This window comes from Passer montanus, unplaced genomic scaffold (genome assembly GCF_014805655.1).
Source record: "Passer montanus isolate IOZ18808 unplaced genomic scaffold, ASM1480565v1 scaffold1, whole genome shotgun sequence".
Classification (NCBI taxonomy): domain Eukaryota; kingdom Metazoa; phylum Chordata; class Aves; order Passeriformes; family Passeridae; genus Passer; species Passer montanus.
Genome location: NW_024356504.1, coordinates 2,572,169 through 2,592,720, shown reverse-complemented (window position 1 = coordinate 2,592,720; position 20,552 = coordinate 2,572,169). Strand labels below are relative to the sequence as shown.

The 20,552-nt window shown below is 39.1% G+C and overlaps 1 protein-coding gene across 18 annotated transcripts in view; it reads right to left on the bottom strand.

Moving 5' to 3' along the window:
• Positions 1–366: 366 nt before the first annotated feature.
• Positions 367–20,552, bottom strand: part of CARF (calcium responsive transcription factor) — a 35,349-nt gene continuing 15,163 nt past the window's right edge. For 8 of the 18 annotated variants that reach the window (XM_039724927.1, XM_039726128.1, XM_039725950.1 and 5 more), the window contains 13 exons: positions 19,747–19,867; positions 18,705–18,848; positions 18,050–18,283; positions 17,497–17,659; positions 16,444–16,519; positions 13,016–13,146; positions 11,660–12,026; positions 10,475–11,180; positions 6,783–6,916; positions 6,121–6,163; positions 4,219–4,272; positions 3,012–3,175; positions 367–2,897 (listed from right to left, as the gene is read on the bottom strand). In XM_039724927.1, coding sequence (XP_039580861.1) covers positions 11,062–11,180; positions 11,660–12,026; positions 13,016–13,146; positions 16,444–16,519; positions 17,497–17,659; positions 18,050–18,283; positions 18,705–18,848; positions 19,747–19,867 — 1,355 coding nt within the window. In that variant the 3' untranslated portion in view covers positions 367–2,897; positions 3,012–3,175; positions 4,219–4,272; ... (1 more) ...; positions 6,783–6,916; positions 10,475–11,061. Of the gene's footprint in view, positions 2,898–3,011; positions 3,176–4,218; positions 4,273–4,774; positions 4,814–6,120; positions 6,164–6,772; positions 6,917–10,474; positions 11,181–11,659; positions 12,027–13,015; positions 13,147–16,443; positions 16,520–17,496; positions 17,660–18,049; positions 18,284–18,704; positions 18,849–19,746; positions 19,868–20,552 lie in introns of all 18 variants that reach the window. The other 10 variants (XM_039725612.1, XM_039725442.1, XM_039725357.1 and 7 more) reach the window with 10 other exon arrangements.

Sequence of the window (20,552 nt, the reverse complement as noted above, 5' to 3'; positions counted from 1 at the left end):
AGTTCAGAAGTCTGAAATAAGAGGAATGAAGACACTTTTGTTCATAGATTAAACTAGATGAATAAAAACATTTCACTATGAAAACGTCAATCCTTTTACAATTGCAAGTGATGACCCCTAGGTCACAGCTCCAGAAGATGCTAGATTTGGTTCCAGTGTAGTCAGTCTGCCTTTTTTTTTTTTTTAAGATGTCAAATTTACTTTGCCTGATCAAAAGACAAAATCTCAAGTTTATGGAGTACTTCAGCACAAAATATTTTTGGTAGCTATGGAACATGGATAATAATGGACTTTTCCAGAGCAGCAGGTGGCTAAAAAAAATGAATAATTATTTTCCCTTTTATAAAACTTCAAAAGAAAAGAGAATTGCAATATGTATTACTTCTATGGCCCTAACATGGGCAGAAAAGCTTAACAAATAAATTATACAGCAAATAAACAGTAAGACAATAATCAATAGTGAGTGTATACAATTAGAAGAAAATACTTGAAGTTACAATGACATCACAAATTTTTCCAAAGCTCATCCAATTCATTATCAAAGAAGTTCTTTTCATCCAACTGTTCATAAACAGTTTTATGGACAACTAAAAATTTACCATGTTCCTTTTAACAGAGACTCTTCCCTTTATAGTGAAATGTGAAGAGAGAGGATGAAAAGAATAGTTTAGATAATATTAGGAAGCTATCCATCAATTTTATATTCCAGTGCCCCCATTATAAACCTGTAAGTGTGTCACGTCACCTAGTACCCTGTGTAGATACCCTTTGTGTCCAGTGACAAGTATTTTCCAAAGGTGGTGTAAGAACATACCTACAAAACTTACCCTTTAAAGGAAGTTACCTTGTTATTCAGGAAAATAATCTCTGGAAAGCACAAGAATATAAATCTCATTTCCAAACTCTGCTTATTTCTTTTCTGAAAGTTAACAGCACGTTCACCAAAGATGCCACTCACCACGAACTTTGCCCCATTCTGAAGCACTGCTAGACATAACACTGGGGAGATGCCACACCCTTAGCACCTGTAAGAACAGCTTACTGAAGTAGCTAAAGTAGAATCTACTGCTGCAGCATCCTCGCCTCAGAATGACTCTCCCATGCTCAAAGCTGTAAAAATATGGCTGGTATTCTTTTCTAGCTGAAATGTAAGGGATTAGACATGTTCCTGAGTTAATTCTCCACCTGAGATCTACTCTAGTGAAGTGAGTATGCTGAACTTGAAAGGCCTAACCAGAATACATCCAGAAATGCAATTCCCGATTCAGACAAGGCACACTACTTCCTTCACACAGAATGAATTCTTAGAAATAAAGATCTGATTACTTAAAAAATTCAAGGCAATAGTGACTTGGCAGTGATCAAATGGACATCAGGATTTTCCACCATGACTTGCACGCAGACGTAAATTTCAATACTTGAATCAATGTGAGAAAAGTTAATTTAATTTATTGCCAATTAAAATGGATTAAATCACTGAGAAACAAAAGCAAATTTAAACAGCACATTCCCTCCCTGTTGCCCTCTTTCCTCAGACTCAACTTCACACTTTGAACCCCCAGCTTCTCTGTCTCCCCTTGTCCAAGGCAGCACAAGGCAAAGAGGAATATGGGCATTGCAGTCAGTCTGTAACAGCTTCTTCCTGTTGTTCCATCATGGGTCTTCTCCACAGGCTGCAGTCCTTCAGCAGAAGCCTGTTCTGGCATGGCTCCTCTCCATGGATTGCAGTTCCTGCAGAAAAATCTGCACCTGCTCTGGCATGTAATCCTCTGTGGTCTGCAAGGAAAACATCTGCTCCGGCACCTGAAGCAATTCCTCCCTCTCCTTCTTCTCTGACCTTGGTGCTGAGGGAGCTGCTTCACCTTCTTCTTTGTTCCTCTCTGCCATGCAGCATTTTCCCTTTCTTACAGACACCCAGAGGTGCCCCAGCTTCACTCACATGCTCAGCTGTGTCCTGTGGTCGGTCCATTGCAGAGCTGCCTGGAGCCAGCTGTGTCCTGCACGGGGCCACCCACACCAGGGCACCTGAACTCAATACAGAAGCACAAACTCAAAGCTGAGCATTAAGGACTTCCTGGCCATCTCCTGTGCCCTCTTTCAAGGTGTGCCCAAAGAGTCATTTGTGGGGACACAGTGGGGCAGACCCACAGACTGATCTGGACTCACAGCAATAACTTTGTACTGATAAGGTGCTGGTGTACACAGACACTGCTGTGATCAGCACAGCTCTGCATTTGTGCTGACCTGTGTGGAGATGCAGGAGCAGAACCTGTGGCAGGTGCTTCCCATGAGGACTTCTGGAGTGAAGGGGGCAGTGGAGCTCACCCCAGTATTTCCCACTCCTCAAGGAAAATGCAATGATATCTTACATTTCAATCATGTAAGAGATCAAACTCCAGCACATAAAGCAAAAAGGAAACCTCAAAACATGGGAAACTGAGGATAGAGAAATTTTTTAAAATGAGAAATTTTTTTCTGTGCTGCTCCGGGTATGAGAAAGAGGCAACAAGAGAAAGGCAGAAAAGTGGAAAATCAGAACACGTTAAAACTATTTTCCCACTCCCAAAAGCAAGGAGTACAGTGGTAGGAGACAACAAATATATGGCTAGGCCACTGAGGTAATTTTACGTCTTGTATTATGTGCAAAGCTAGAGATGCACTAGCACCCGACATGAAAAAGCTGTACACCCAAGAAATTATTGTGAGGATATTGATTTTAAACTGGTAAAGCCCTCTTTCCACAGATCATCTGTTCTCAGCAGAAGTCAGGTCAAGAAGGTTCCCATTTCCTCCATGTCTTTCCACGTACAGAACACGTCAGATGTGATAACAGCTTTGTCAACAGCCAAAACCATGGAGTTATCAGACCAGTTTGCATTCAGAAGATAACCAGTGCACTGAAGATAAAAGCAAAATACACAATCACCATTCTAGCTTTTATTACATGTGAGCTCAGAGCATAAATAGTAACAAATCAACAATTAAAAAGCAGTATATTAAAAAACATTCACCATCTAAAGTGAGCCATTTCAGCCATGAGAAATTGCAATCTTCAGTTTTAACTTTGAGGGCTTTTTATCTCCTGCAAGCAGTTTTTTGCAAACTTGTCCTCCTCTTCGGTTCTCTGCTCTGGTCTCTTGACAGTTATCTGGAGTACTCTCAGAGGTAAGTGATCCTGAGAAAACAGCAAATGAACTAAGAGATAAAAGTGGAAGACAAGGGGGAAACACCTGCACACTTCAGTTGTCAGAAGTGTCCTCTGTTAGAAACAAAATTTCCAATTCTCTCTCACATTTAATTTTAGCTTTAAAAGAAACAGCTATGCAAAAAAGTTAAATTTATGTAACTTAACAGTGACGTGACAAAGCAAAACTGAACTTAGATCTAGGATAGATTTTTAGGCCCAACTTGTGATTAATTTGCAGAAGCACTGTTAAACTGTAAATTGGCTGTGGGGAGAAACTGAGATTTGTTTTCTTCTAACTGCTGACCAGTGTTTGCCACGGAATATATTTAAGAAAAAGTATTGTGTAAGGGCAATGCTATGTAAAGAGCAAGAATGCCTATTTTCACCATTATATGCTTCAGCTGCTTATTCCTTTTACCAGCTCCTATTCCTAAATTAAGGACACTTCGGGGTGACTGTTCTAGGCACTCCCAACTCTCTGTACATTTTCCACCAAGTTTTCATACACAGAGACTTCACCATCCCTTAAGCTGGAAAGCAGAATTCCATGAGCCATCCTTCAAGAGATTAATATCAGCAGCTTTACATTAGGCAGAAACACAAATGCAGCTGTTCTTGGGAGCTGCAAGATTTTTCTTCTGCTCAACAAGTGCTGCAGAACACAGGGGCACAGCCTCAGAATTTGTCCCTAGCTCAGACAGAGCTCAGATTAAGATCAAACTCACAACAGAAGGCTCTCAGTTCGTGAGACTTGACTACTTTTGACACCACTGGTATCACTAAACCAGTGCAAATTCCATGCACAAAGAAAATTCGCCACATCTAGAACTGATGTGACCGATGTTAATCAACAAAAGGTGGTTTGCAGATATTGTTACTGACATGCTGTCAAGTGACCAGGTAGATTATGCAAATGAAAAAGTGCTCTCATGTGATGGGACAGGTCTTAACTATGGATTCTGGTGTTAGATGCAAGACACTGAACACAGCACAGATGGAAGATCACCTAGAGAGGAGGGAAAGTGCCAAACCTTTCAGGCTCTGAGCATGGTGGTTTTGAGGGGTACTTTGGAATGCTTCATGTTCTGGATAAAAAGAAAAAAAAGTGAAAAGGCTTTGGTTATTTTAGGTTATTAAAGGGTTACAAATATACAATATTATTAAGTTAAAGCTTACTCTGTAAAAAGTGTAGCTCTGAAAGGACTCTGGATAAAAGCTCTCTGCTGTTTCTTTATAAAACAAGATTTCATTTACTTTAATAAAATGCACAGAGACGATAAAAATATCAAGGAGGTGCCACTGGCCTACAGTTTCAGTATGACATGCAAAGATGGCAATGTATGAATGAGTATTAACATTTTGGGACACACTCATAAAAACATTGAGATCTGTCCAAACACTAGGCATTTTGTTGAGCAGACCAGAGAGAGTCAGCAATAATACTAATATTCTAAAAAGGAAGATTTACTTTTATTCTCTATTGGAAAATCCTCCCACCAAAGAAAGTGCATTACATAGAAGTCATGTCATCAAACTTTAATCTCCTCTGTTTCATTCCTGCAGGTCCTCTCACAAGATCTTACACACCTTCATGCTTTCCATGTTCCTTGAAGGCTTGTAGAACTTCTTGAGTGGGCAAGCAGAAAGAACAGCTATGTCAGCAGAAAGACAATCACTGTTTGTCAAGGCTGCTTTCAGGACTAGCACAGAGCATGTTAGTCTGGCACAAGGACACTGGGACTGAACTCCCTCTCTCACTGATCTGCCAACACACACCTCTGTTTCTGGTTCTCCTACTGCCATTTGATTGCCACACCCAATTATGTTTTAAATAGTATCTACAGACAGAAACTGTTCTTCAAAGAGCAGAAATATTCCTATGATCTTTCCTGGAGCCACTGAACCGTCAACACTTGACCAAGGGAGAGAATTGAAATGTTTACAATAATTTAGTGGCAGTTTATGCTGTATTGACACTGTCCTGCTATAGAAATCCAAGTACATAAGACAAATGTCCAAATGGCAGATCCAATAGTATGTAAGCTTTTGCTCTCTAGTTCCTTCCTAGTGAGGACCCAGAAATCAACTCTTATGAAAGCACTATACTAGAAACAGATTTTCATGATGAGCCATATCAATCCCTGTTAGAAAAGAGTGAGAAATTTAATTTGCTTAGAACAGCATGCTCTTGTTTAAACAGGCAGAATGTCATTAACAGAAGCCAGTACATGCCAAATGACCAACTGAGCTGCACTGCAGAGAGTGAAGGATGGCTGTAGTAAAAACATGAATTCCAATTACCCACATTAAAATATCTGATTACATGTGCCCTAAAATATCTGCATCATTTAACCACAGATAAGTGTAATTAAAATGGTATTACAGAACTATGTGCAACCAACTAAAAGTAATGTCTCCATTTTATTTTGAGGTACATACATCTATATACGTATGTGATGTATTTTAAAAATACTTAGTATCCAAAGGTACCTTGTGTGAGGGGCTATCATATATATATATGCTTTTTGCAAGGTTTCTTCTATCTATCAAAGGCTAACAGACTATGGTTGAGAATTACTCCCACAGCTCCTATTTTCCTGTCCAGGGAAGACTCCTTAGGACAAGGACAGTCAGTACTTGTCCTCATAAAGCTTTCCATGCTTTAAAAACCCCTTCTGTACAAGAACAGGATGGGGTCCTAGTTGACAAACATGTACTAGTAGTTTTTATGATACAGCAGTACTATTTATAATCACTTCTTTGAAGACTCTCAAAAAAAGAGTTCAAATCCCTTCAGAAAATAAACATGTCATTTGTCATGTGAATCATAAAAGGAATGGGATATTAAGATGTAAGAGCTTATATTGGAAAAAAATCACATGCACACACACACTCCTGTTATTTGCTCTTCCCTCCTTTCCCCCAAATCATACCTTAGCTGCTGTTGATGGATAGGCCAGCTGGAGAGCTTCTGACCTAAAAAATCAACACCACCTGTTTTACATAAGGTTTGTTTCATTCATTAATGAGGTGCATTGTTTTGGGGAGAAGATAATTGTTACTGATGGGATATGCTCTGAAGTCTATTCCTACAAGAGCTTTGTTCAGAAAGGCAAGGCAGATCAAAGATGAATTTCTCATCAGAGACCCATAAAGAGCAGTAACTTTCCCCAGCACCATCCTCAGCTGTATCACACTTTCTATCCCTAATGGAACAGATTCTTCCTACCTAAACATCTGAGAACCTATCTGCTTGAATAGCCTTAGGGGAGAAAATTGCACTTTTGCCAACAGACAGACAACTTAACAGGTATCTACTATCCACAGCCAAATCAGGAATTCAAGTGGAATGAAAGAGGCCAGCCCTAACAGCTGGCAGAAACCATCCTTTCCTCCTTGTTCTATCAAATCCTTTCAACTGCTGTGAATGTAAATGGTTTGTGAAACAGGGCTCCTTCATACTCATCCCAGTAATGATGATAAACCCCTAAGCAGGCAAGTAAAAAATCTTAATGCAATTTAAAGGAACATATGTACTTATGATTGTGGGGAAGGAGGGAGAAAAACTGATGGGGCAACGCTCACCAGTGTTTACCTGTGCAATGAACTCAGCAGCTCCTCAACAGTCCAACAGAGAAACACTGAGAATTGGAGGGCCTGAGGGCATGGGACTTCTGTGGAAGCCTTAATAAGTGTGAAGAAAGAGACATTTGGGCAGATACTGAGCTGCTGTCAGTGGGATGAGAAAAGCAGCAGGTTAATTCAGTTGAAAAAAAAAGGCTTGTTTTCTTTGGTAACAGGTAAAGAGTCTACAGCCCTGGGCTGAAGCTCCAACAGGAGTTTCTTCTTCATATCAGAAGCTAAGAATGGGCACCTCAGACTATGGGGAGTCATTTATTTGCCTCTGATGCTCACCAAAACTCAAGCAGCTTTTCTGTTTTTAAGGGCAGGGCAGGCTTCCCTTCTCTTCATATCTTTAAATTCCTACCATGAACTCACACTATCCACTACTGGCACAAAGAGGACTATGGATAGACTCAGGAACTGCATTGAGCCTTTGGGCTCTCAACCCCAAAACCCCCAGACACAGCCCCCATCAGCCCTCCCAGCAGGATCCTTGCTTTTCAGAAACTTCTTCCACCTGGTCTTCCTGAAGCTGTCTTACTTGTTCTCCATCATCCCTAAAATCCTCTGCCCTGAAAGAGCTCTTGCCTTTCTCCCCATGAGCCCCCATAGCCACAAAACAGACCACTACTTTAAAAGAACAAGTAGTTTACATTTGAATAGGAATATTATACATTAAGTTACTATAGAAAAAAAAATATACATACATACACAGACATTTGTGTCTCTAAATTTTGTGGAAATTGCAATAATTTTGTACCACAAAAAACACTCATTACCAGTATTGGTTTCCACCCAAGAGGCCTCCAGCCTTGAATGAGAGCTATAGATGTGTACCTTTTTATACCTTCTATACATTTTACCAAAAGGTTATCTTTGCATGCACATACAGAAGCACATCTCTTCTTGTAAAGCAACCAATCACTCTTACAGACAACCAACAACAAGGATAACTGGAGAATCAGCTGTTCATTTACAGTGCTGTTGAAGGTCAGGAATTCTAGGTTTGCAAAGTAAGTGCTTACACACAACAACCACAAGAAAACAAAGTAAAAAACTGCAATTCCAACACAAAGTAATAACCAAGTACTTTGCATCAAGCTACATAGATTACTCTGACAAATCAGCCTTGAGTGCTCTATTTAAACAACTTTAACCATTGAAAGTGGCAGCATTTACTTCTGGGTTTTTTTCAGATACATAACAGTCTTCTCTGTAAAATGTAGGTGGATATTAGTAAACAAAGGCATTAAATCAAATATAGAGACTGGACATAGGGGTGAGTTCATGTTCCTCCTTCAGCAACATGCACAAAACAAATGTAAAACACACTTTGAAAAAGAATTATTATATTAAATTAAAATAAATGACAGAGTAATAAATTATGAAATATGTGTCTGGAAGACAAAGAACTGAAATTCTGTGAAAATGAAGAAAACTGAAGACAAAAATGTGAGTATTGACTCAAGAATCATTTAAAATAAATTTTCCAATACACAGAATAATAGAATTGCAAGTCTAATCCCCAGCTTTTAAAGCAACTAATTATTTATTGCTTCTTTAAAATTCTTCCAACTTTTTCTTCTATTGTTTTCAGAGTACCATGAGTACCATGCAGTTTTCAGAGTACCATGCAAATCAGGACAGAATACAAAATTCATTTCAGAACCTGCAATCCAAGATGGACTAAAAGAGTGTTTTCTCCGTGAGCACTAGGTCAAAACTAGAAATACCACCAGAAATACTGTGCAGCACAGGATGAGACTGCAGCTCATGGTGGAAAGAACCATGTTAAAATCAGAACTGTTAATGAGGGAACTAAGCAAGAACTGATGGAAATACAACTTGAATTTCCTTAAGCTTTTACTCCAATCACAAATTTACTGCCTGCTTTGAAGAGAATTAAAACTGAAATAACCTCTTGCTGGTAATTTTTAACTGTAATTCCTTCTTTCAAAAGGAGAATTCTCAACAATGAGGGAAAAAAGTCTCAAAAAAAGAGCAATGTAGGGAAAGAGAATATAAATTGGAATGCAATAGCTTAAACTTAAAGAAAAGCTGGCCATAATGGAATTATTGAACACAGCAGCATGGAAGGAGGTACCCATTCTGGAATGCAGTTTTTGAGCTGGAAAAGAGAAGGGGGCTGCTGTCTGAGTGCTCCAGAACTAACAGTGCAGCAGACAACATCCATCTGAGAGATATTTTGACAATTAGCAAAACAACCCACCAAAAAAACAACCAGCAAACAAAGCAAGATTAAAAACCTCAACCAAATAGATAAAGGCCACAGGTGAATCTTGTGGGATTTTTCCTACCCAGGAATGAATAAAGCCTACCATAAAACAAGTCAGTGTAGATTCTAAATATTAGAGGCTCCGAAAAAACTGGAGATTTTTTTAATGTACTTGCATGATAAAATACTGGCTCTTATTTAATAAGAGCCTAATCTTGTTGGAAAATTCTAATGGGAGCTAACCCATAAACATTAGCTTTAAACAAATAATGTTTACAATGTTAGTAAACCTCAGAGAAGTTAATATATGTTAAGACTAAAATATAGCACCTAACAGATTTTGCACATAAAGGCATTTGGAACACAACTTCAATGTAAGGCTTTTGAAAGATTTATCTTTAAATACTCAAAACAAAATGAAAAAATAATTTTAAATGGCCACTGTTTAGAAGATGTTTGTGAATGCTTGAATGTAAGGTAAACTAACAATTTAAAAATGTTAATATTTTTGTTCATATAATATTCACAACACTTTCTTCTCTACATAAATTAACGACTAATTTTCCAGGGGTACTTACTTTGCTTGTTTTCAAGTCTGAAAAAGAGAGAAGTCCTCACAGCATGCAGAAAACAAACCTATTTTATGATCAAGCTCTCAACTACTTAGCAGGAACTAAGAAAGGCTCCTATTTCTGTATACAGACTACTCTGAATGTTGCTCTAGAAATTCAACATCTGAAGCAAACAATGCAATTGCTTAACTTGATATCTATGTTGTTATCAGTTTCATTTCATTCACAGCTTTAAATTGATTCCAAGTTATTGGTAGGTGTGATTTTTTTTCTGCAGGAAACTTCTGTCACACATTACACAGCTCAGTGCTTGTCACTTACTATGGCTTTAACTCAAATATTACTAAACCTTAATTTTTATCACATTCAATTTTCTAAAGATTCCTGGTAATTATTTTAATTGTATGAACCACATAAGTCTTAGAATATGTCACTTTTGAAAAAGATTAGTTTGTTTTCTGAATGTTGTGGTGACAGCATACTTGGACATACTGGTTTGATTACTCCTTTGTTTTCTTGGGCTTCTCTTTGTTAGGAATGTATTCACAAGCCCTACATACCACACAACAGCAGGTTAAATCACATTTGTCTGAGCTGATAGCTTTAAGTGCACAAAGCAAGAGGTAGATAAGCTGAAATGGCAGCATCAATCATTGTCCATGAGAAAGACTCCTACATTTAATTGTTATGACCAACTGCAATTACAGCACTGCTGCAAAGGAAAGCTGCATGCACCAATGAACCTCATTATAAAGCCAGAACTTAAGTTCAAAGATGTCAAGTCAAAAACATTCACTGTCACAATTCACACACTTTTCTTTATCATACAACCTTACGTTCACCTGGAAACCTCACCTTTCTCCTCTCCTTGATCTTCACACCATTAACATTATGATCAGGTCAAAGTTGCATTTTCTTAAGCATCCATGTCCATTATCACTTTGAAGTTTAGCATCCTGGATCTTCCTTTTGTCACAAAACCATTGACATACTAATCCACTTTGCTGTTGGATTCTGTGATCTTGGAGCTGACAGATTCTATGGTCTCTGTAGTACAATAAAAGTCAAGGGTCTCAAGCAGAAAATGTGAACCCAGTATTGTGATCCACATTCTAAAGCTAAGGAATTAAATTGTGGAAGACCTTCAGAAACAATGAACAAAATGGGCCATTTGGAGAGAATCCAAATTACTCAAAACTTGAAACAGAAGAGAGAGGTGGTGTTCTATGGGGCAACTGAATGACCTGGAGTTGGCAGTGAGCCACATCAGTCAAACCAAAACAGCTTTCTGTCAGAAATACTCTAAAATATGCTTAGTCTGAATGTCATAAACAATTAAAAAAGAATGGCAGTACTTTGAGAGCACCTGCCTTTCCTTCCAAGACATTTAGAGTTCTCCAATTTGAAAAATCCTTCCAGGCTTCACAGGTGAAGACGAAGAACTATGGTGAGGAACTGTGGCAGTCTCTGATTTCATCTGTTTCCATAGACAATGCTTTTTCTCTTGTTTCTTGTTTAACTTCGCTCACACAAGTAACAACACCCTCTGTATTTTCTTCAGCTTAAAAACAAAACAAAAATCACACACTGAAGTTCAAACTCCATTGACAATGCTTCGGCCACAATAACTGTTCATTTAAAGGAAAAATATTTCAGGAACTCAAGCTAATAGTTAAGGCATATATGAAGTTTACTGCTTTTTAGCTTGATAGCCAGTTACGTTACCTACTGTGCTCTAAAACATTGCAAGATGACATGAACTTGTTCCAGTAAAGCTCCCCTCGAGTAACAATATTTAAACCACATTATAAAAAAAATTAAAATGTTTGGAGATATAAAATCCCTTTCACAAAAAAAAATCTTTCCTCTTTCCCACAGAAAAATAAAAAAAAAACCTAAATAGAATTGTCTGAAAGAAGTCTGTCTTGGGGTTCCCCACTATCAACACATTTGTCTTCTTTCTTCAAGACACACAGAACAAAACCCACTGTATTTTCTCTATTCTAATATTGACATATTATTGAGAAAACTACAACTTACTAAGTGCTGGCTGGCTGTCCACAATCCGTACTGGAATAGTCTGCACATCTCCCAGAAGAATCTGCTGCACTCCTCCTTCCAGGCTTCTGGAGTCATCCACCCCTTCAGCTGGTACCAGCTGGCCCATGGCAACCAGACTCTGATCAGAGCCAGACAGAGCCCCAAAAGCAGGTGCAGCAGCACTGTCCTGTGTTAGGCCAGCACCTGCTTGCAGACTGTGCCCCTGACTCAGTGCTAGAGAATGGCTGCCTAGTGCACCCCCCAGGGAATCCAGGAGACCTGCAGGGCTGGGAGGGGAATGGTTATTTACAGCTAGCAGGGCTGTTGATCCGTTTGTCGAGGTAAATGCTGTCTGCAGCTGTAATCCCTGTGAAAGAGAAGGCAGAAGTACCAACCTAGCAGTATTTGCAGCAGAAGGAGTTTGCATTTGACAGAATGTATTGTCTAGGTGGCTTCTGACTTCCTACTCATTAACTCTTCTGAACACTCAATCCCAGCAACTCTAGGCTCAAAAGGTACTTGAAAACAGCAGCATTGAGAAGATTGCTTATGACCATAAAGTTCCAATTTTGGATTGATGTTCAGTTTCAGATCATTCCCCAGTACTGCCCATTCCCACAAGAGGTGGGTACAACAAGCTAAGCACACTGCTTTAAATAAAATGATGTGAGATGGAATGAAGCTGTCCTCAGAAAGAGAAGAAACAGCAAGTAGAACAGAATCTTACTACAGATCATATTTCTAGGGAAAAGATCATGCATTTTGTTAGGATTCAGGAAATATGAAGGCAGGTTTTCAAAGCAGTTAAGGAAGAGGGTTAAGAGAACCAGCTTTGAAGGGAGATGAGCTTTAGAAGAAGCTCTTTTAGCATGACATTCTTATCCCTCCCTCTTCAGCCTTTCAATCTGCAAGGTTACAGCTCTGAGCTAGGAGCAGTTTCAGGATTTTAAGATATTTTCTTAAGAGGCTGGAGAAGGATTTAAAAGGTATAAACAAGAATGTCTTATCTCCCTGCAGTTCTGCAGCAGCATTTTCATTATGAAATGACTGGACCGTGTAGAAAATGAACAGATACTTGGTTTGAGGTAGAAACCCACTGCTTTTATCCTCTTGGTTTTGCCTTCACAACAGACCCTAACTTCAAAGTGCCAAAAGATGGCAGTGGGATCCCCTGCACCACAGCTATATGCTAAATATGTCATGCAAGAGCAACCAGAGTAAGAGCTGACAGCTACTTCCAAGTCTGCGTTACCCAGCTGCGTTTGGGATCTGCTGAGAGGGAACTTGCTGCTCTCAGCTCGCCTCCAGCACTTCCAGCACAGCATGTTTGATGTTCTGTAAATGACTTGACTGTACCTGAAGCTGTGCAAATATCTTGGGCTGGAGTGAAGAGAGTGAAGACAACAGCTGAGCTGTTTCTGGTATCAAGGACTCCCCGCTCTGGTTGGGTTCTGCTTTGGTGATGACTGACTCCACTCCTGAGCTCCCTACGGTGCCAAAGTGAGGAAGCAGACAGTTATGACAAATCTCTTCTTCCTGTTTAATAAAAGCCTCCCCGGTGAACCAAACAAACTCCCTTCAATCTCAATGCAGAATACATATATATACACATATATATGCTGTTCTCTTTGCAGAACTTGGGTGCTAAAGAAAGAAGACTGGGTATGACAAAAAGACAATACTGCAGGAAGTTTGTGTGTATGTATCTGTACAGAGCAAAAACCAGAGGCACCCATAAATCTGTTCTTGAGAGCAAAGTAATTGCACCCTACACTGTGCTTTGAATTTGTAGTCATAACATAAAAGCTGAAATATTTCTAGCAAAGCAGCAAATAATTTGACAATATCTATACCTGAGTAAGGGCTTAAAAACACACAGGTATGAAAAGAAAGGGCTGTCTTTCAAAATAAAAATCTACACCGGAAATTTTCTATGTCTCACCACTCCCTTCCCATCTTTGTGAGATTAGCAAAACTTCTAGGCAATATCATCTAAAGTCCTTTTATCTGGAGGTCTTTCAGCCTACAGATTATATAATATTGTCAAACTTCTTATTTAATGCAGGAATGATGTACTTCATTTCCTGAAGTTTAGCAAAAACTGAGATTTGCTTATAACAATTTCTGCAAGAAAACTTCTCATGAGATCATTCCATTTCCTGTTTGAGCCACCCAGAACATTTTGGTTAAGCTTTATGCAGACACAGGCAGACAGTGCTCAGCTTCCTATTTCTCAGTTCCACTGATGTGGAGGTAATAGAAGAACTTGTCCTGTGAATGCAGATTAGTCTGGTGAATGCAAAAAATTGAAAATGGTCAATTACAAAACATTTTCTACCAGAAAATCACAGGAAAATTTTCCAGCAATTTGAGTGGAGGTAGATTTTTCAACATACATAATGATGTGCAGACTCTTAACTATCACAACTGACCAGAAGACACATACAAACCTATAAATCTTCTTGAACACAAGTACTTCAAATGTTTAGACTCTTTTGAATATAATACAGAGATCCCATATGCATATGTGAATGTTCACATGCAAGAGATAGCAATTCTCTCCCTGAGTCATATTCTACAGCAACACCCTTAGGAAAAAAGGTAATAGTTCAACTCCTCCTCTACTTGCTACAAACAAAGTCGTATCAAATGGAGACAGGGAGTTCTGCACAAACAAGTTCTGTTACTGCCTGATTTCTTAAATGCACAGTTGTCTCCATTTGGCACAAGTTGAAATTAAAACAAATATGTATGTTAAAACATATATGTATACATATATATGTGCTGAAATTAAAACAAATATGTATACAGTTCATGTAAAAGTCATCCTTGATGAGCTCTGCCACAGCTGTTGAGGGCACAACTGTTCTGTGTCTCTCCATAAAAACACAGTAATGGCAATGTTAACACAGGCATGCAAGCTTAAGTACAGTAAGTCTGTTCACATTGCAAATTTATTTTTTTCCTAAAAAACCAAGACTTCCTATAAAAAGAGGGACACTGTTCAAGCTGAGTCTAAAATTTAACCTCATGTTCTCTCAGAGCCATAAACACTGGAATTCTTCCCAAAAAGCACCAAGATTACATAATGCTTTTCAGTTCGAATTAAGCCACTGCAGCAGTGGCCAAAATAAGTTTAAAAATCCCAAATGAAACAGAGCCCAAACTTTGCCTTTTTGTAACAGTAAATGCACTGGTGTACATGGAACTGCTTCACATAAATCAGGTTCACCGAGTCATTGAGGAAAACTCATCCAGTGAGCCAAACCTCTGGGGGTTTATATTTCCTGCTACAACAAATAAGAAATTGGCCCACGTTACTCCCTGACCTAAGGGGAAACACAAACACATCAGGGCTTCTCCAGGCAAGAACCACAGGATAACTGTTCACACAAGTAAACCTGACCATGACAACTACAGCAGTGCCCCTTTGGTCCCTGTAAACTTCTCTTTCAGCTGTCTAGAACAAAATGTACCCACCACCATGTTTGAGTGAGATGGGGAAACCAGCTGGCTCTGCTGCTGAGATGAAAACCATCTGCAAAGTGCAGCATGATCTGAACATGTGCACACAATTGAACTCTTCCACCTCACATCAATCACATCCCTGCTAAAAGCCAGCGATGGCTCTGATGAGTTTCACATCAAACCTATTACACAGAGGATGGGGAAAGCATCTACAAACATGAGGAAAAGTTCTTTTTGTGTCACACTAGACAAAATATTCTTGAACCAAGGGTGGGAAAGGCAGAGTAATCTAATTTAAATTTATTACCAGCCACCATAATCCAACAGAACATCTTAGCCCAAGTGGAATTCTAACTATGTGGGTAGCAAGTAGATCTAGTTACAAACACTTGTATTTTGTCTTAGTACATGTTTGGAAGTTGAAGTAATAGTAGTAGGAACCCAGTTTCAACAAACATCTTCAAAAAAAACCAGTCCTTCAACCAACAATGCATAATTTTATAGAGAAATCTACCATTTCTACACTCTAGTTTTGCAACAGACTGGGAAGAAGTTTAAGACTTTGTGACTCAACAAGCACCGGGAAGAGATGATGCTTGGGTGCCACATTAATAAAGAAGTTACATCACAAAGAACTGAAGAAATACATCTCTCAGCCCTGCTGCCATTTAACATCCATGTTTCTATTTCTGTTCTAAGCATCAAGGAAAATGGAAAAGATTGCTTTTAATTCCAACAACAGAAACACAATGCTTGTTGTTCAGTGCCTTATCCTAGCACTGGAACTCATCAGGACAATGACTTTTGAGAAGCAGGAGCCTCAAAGTGCACTGAAGTCCCTTTCAGTAAGACATTTAAAGATATGTGAAGCACAAACCCCGTGGAAACTCAATTCCCCTGCTGGATCCTAGTATAGTGTCCCCTGACAGACATATCTGTTCAGTAGTAACTTAATTCTCTCTAAAGAGGTATTATTAGCACTTTCATCCAATGTAAAATGCCCTTTCCAGACAACCATCCCACTAAAATTTTTGTTTGCTTGAAGATGCTAAAAAAAAGCCAAATTTGTAATTTTAACACTTCTGCCAACAAAATCATGACTACGCATATTTTTTTCCACACATGCAGTCAAATAGAAAAAAAAAAACCAAACAAAAAACCAAAAAACCCAAAAATAGTTATAGCAAAATAATCCTTCTTAAGTTCACCTGAGTGACAGGACATGACAGCAACCTCCTGGGAAGGAAAATGAACTTCTGTGACATAGCTAATAAAACACATTTGGAGACACAGGTTATACAGTTATGCAGTCCTACCATCTGAAGGTGGTGAGGCAAACGCAACAGTCACTGTTTCTGTGAGGACACTCCCACTGTCTGTGGTCCACTGCAGCTGAAAGGAAAGAGAACTCAGTTCTTAGAAAGGGTGCAAGCTTGTCTACAGGAACACAGGCTCAATACAGGACTGATAAGAAAACAGTGCATAAAACTACATTTTCTTACTTCTTTATGATTATGCATTTTAGGGCCTCTTGATTCACAAAAAAATACTGTAAAAGATTTTAAAATATGCGCTGTATATCAGGAAGATTGTCTGCTTTATCTGCTCATAACAGTTAAACAGACTTTAAAACAAAAAATAGTCAAACCATTTGGCTAGCTAACAAGCACACTCACTCACCTGGGCTACACCAGTGTAGGGAGAGGGAAAAGACTGATAACAGCATGATTTAACAGTACTGTTTGTCAAAGCTGATTTTAAATCAGCCATTTCTTAGCAGTTAATCTCATAACTGGAAAAACTAGGATCACTGTGTACCCTTTATTGCTCAATAGATGGAAGAAAATTAAGGAACAAGATTTAAGAGCTACTGAGCGTTCACAAGATTCAACTCCAACCAAACTGCACTTACTGTAAAGTGCATTTATTACTATTTACACATTCAAAATGTTTATTAAGTCTTAATTTAGATGGCACCTTCACACTTCATCCCTATTTTTTCAGCTACTGAAAAGTAGTAGTAACTTCTTCAAAACATAGACAGTGACAAAGCCATGAATAAAATTGTCACATGTCAATTTTTCTACACCAATGGCTTTCAGTTCATGCAGTCATCAAGAAGTGCTAATATAGTGTAATTTGTCAACCAATGAACAGCAATCTAATGCTGATGAGATAAATACTGAATAAGTCAGAAGGTTTTATTCACATTTAATCCAGTCTTACTCAGCCACAGATTGCACTGAAAATATTGCTGCCGCAAATATAAAGGCACAGAAAATTTTGGATGAAATACAGCTAAGTGGTAAAAATTAAGATTTCCAGTATTTAACTCCAAAAATCAACAAGACACACAAAGGCCAACATACCGTTGCTGGGATACTTTCTGAATTATACACCATCTCTCCATTCCTTAGGGACTTCTGCACTTCATGAATGTGGTTCTTGATGTCATTCACAGTGGGGAAGAAGGACAGGTTATGTCTTTCTGGCACTTCATCAGGTGTGAACAATTCTCTTTCCACATACTTTCTGTCATATGTTAAAGGACATTTATTACCATACTTAAATATATTCCACTATTTCCCTCTGTTAAGAGACTCTGCTACCTTCTCCCTCCCCTTGTTGCAATGACAAGACAAAAGTAAGCTAGATGATCTACTGAGCCAGTTCTTTGTGCATTGGCTACAGAATTTGGAATTTAAAACCCCCATTTATTCAAGTAACTTTAAAGAGTACAGCAGCTCTTAATGGCTATCTACAATGATAAGAAAAGATATCAAAAGCTGGGAAAAACAGACTTACAACATCTGGGAATTAGATTTAGTAATGCACCAGTACTGCCCTTTAGCTGCAAACCAAATTAATAAAATAAAAAGTAGATATAGCACTATAGACTGAGCACTGCAGACAGTTCTGTACCTTAGTTGCTTCCTCACTGCATAGACCTGCTCTACCCCCTGAGACACCAGCTCTCGGATCTTGTCTGCCACTTGAGGATGAAGTCGAGAAGGCAGAGTACTGTTCTCATCTCTAATGACTTCCTCCTCCTCCTCAGGAGAAGACAGAGAAAGATGGGATGGTGAAGGAGGGAGGCAGGAAGTTTCCATTTCATGATACTGGTGGGCTTGCTGAGTAGGTAACTGTACATACCACCTAGCAAGAAGGAGAGAAGTTATACACACAATCCTCAAACAAAGGCAAAAAATTAGTATCTTGGGGGAACAGTCTGAGAACTACCAAACCTAGTCAGTGTGACAAGTTTTTACAGCTCCTGAGCAAGAAGATGTCTTTCAGAACTCAGGGCCCTCTCACACCTTTCAATGCAAAACTAACTAGATGAACCCTAAAACAATACAACTATTTCTATCAATACCCTGCAAGGAAACACCTGCTGAAGCTCCATAGCTTAGTGCTTAACACATTTACCAATTTAATACTTCACTGCCACAGAAGTCTTACTGACATTGTGGATTTTTTTACTATTAATTAGTGACTAAGTAAAAAAAAAAATCAAGTAAAATACCGCTCTTTTCTGCTTCATTTGTGAAAGTAAAGAAAAAAGTGGAAGTTTCACCTGAGAACACCACCAGCATCTATCAAGTTCTTCTTCAGCATGTTGAATGCTTTCTCCTGCTCCATTCTTATGATTTTCTTGTCAATTTTAGGGTCAGTAGGAACCCTGTATTCTGGAAACTTTTGGACCTTTTTAATATAGATCCTTCCAAGGAGGAATAAAAAAAATTCTCCATCAGTATACTTTGTCCTTGGGAAGGGAAAGGCAAAAATCCCACTTACTTCATATCAGGCATTAATATAGAAAAAGTTCAAGCAGAGTGATGTCAGGTGTGAGGAGTCTAAAAGAACTGCAAAATTCTTAAGGATACATTAATAGATATGGATGCAGACAGACACACTTCTGTTCTGGTCTGGAAGCTGCTCAGCCAGAGTGATTTTACTCCTCAACAAAAGCCCTCGTCCCTCACTATAGGAAAAGCACAACACCAGTTGTGAACAGGCTACAGTTCACTCAGCTATGCAGGATTGAACACACACAGACCTAGCTGCAACTATCACCAAACACACTCTTAGGTCAGTAAAAACTGAACAGGCACCCAGGAGAATGCTCAAGGGTGAGGAAAAAAAAAATTAGTGTTGAAGAAGGAGAAAATCCCCAGTGAACAGGAAGAACTGTAACTCCTTCAGCACACAGAACATGTGCTAAATTAGCATGATTGATTGGTATCAGTGCAATTAAAAGCCTGAAGAAGAAACAACAAATAAGATGACAAAGTTTTAGAAGCAGAAATAGTCACTAAAGGACACCACAATAACTTGTGAATGCTCAGGTAGATAATGAATCCCACTTGTATTTCATGGAGTGATGTACTGCTGTTTTGCATTCAGGAAACCTACCAAATTTCAGCCTTAAGTCAGACAGGACAGCATTTCCTCCTTACCTCTAAATGAGCATCAACCTCAAGTTATCATGGAGATAAAGCAGAAGAGCTACTGTGAGTATCAGCTACCACCCCAAACCAGTGCTCTGTCATGGCTCACAGAAAGAATGCATTCTTAGGATGCTCAGTCACTCTTACAGCTTTATGCATAATTCTTACCTTGCTGGACAAGTGGCTTTGTACAGCTGGCTAGAGGTGCTTTCCTGCTCACCAGCTTTTTTGGGCTGGAATCCTTTCCTCCTTGGCCCATATTGGCACTCCATTACAATGGCTCTGCTTCCTGAAAACAGAAAGTAATGCACTCTGTTCAAGCAACCACTTAATTCATTACAGCAAAATACTATCTACAGCGGAGATAAGAGTTGTGAAGCAGTCCTTTCTGTTTGCCATCAGACTCTTCAGAAGGCAGAACCCTCAGGTACAGCAAGCAAATACAATGCAAATGCTTCTCTCCCAGCATGTAAGAACACAGAGCACTTTAAACCATTTCTCAAACTTATTACACCTCACAGCACTCCTCAACATATGTGAGGACAAAATACTGGACTTTGCCCTGGTGAGCACCAGTACTTTACAAGATGAGAAGTCTTGCAAGCTACCAAAGGAGCACAATACTGGTAATAAACATAAAAAGCAGAACTCCCAAAACAATGCAGAAAACCCACAGCTGAAATCAAAGGTGGGATGGTTTTGGCTGCAATAGAGTTAACTTTCTTCACAGGAGCCAGTGTGAAGCTGTGTTTTGGATTTGTGCTGGAAACACAGGGATGATGCTGTGCTGGTAACACAGGGGTGTTTAGTTACTGCAGAGCAGGGCTTACACAGAGTCAAGGTCTTTTCTGCCTCTCCCCCACCCCCACCAATGAGGAGGCTTAGGGACACAAGAAACTGGGAGGGGACACAGCTGGGACAGCTGACCCAAAATGACCAAAGTCATATTCCATGTCATATGGCATCATGTGCAG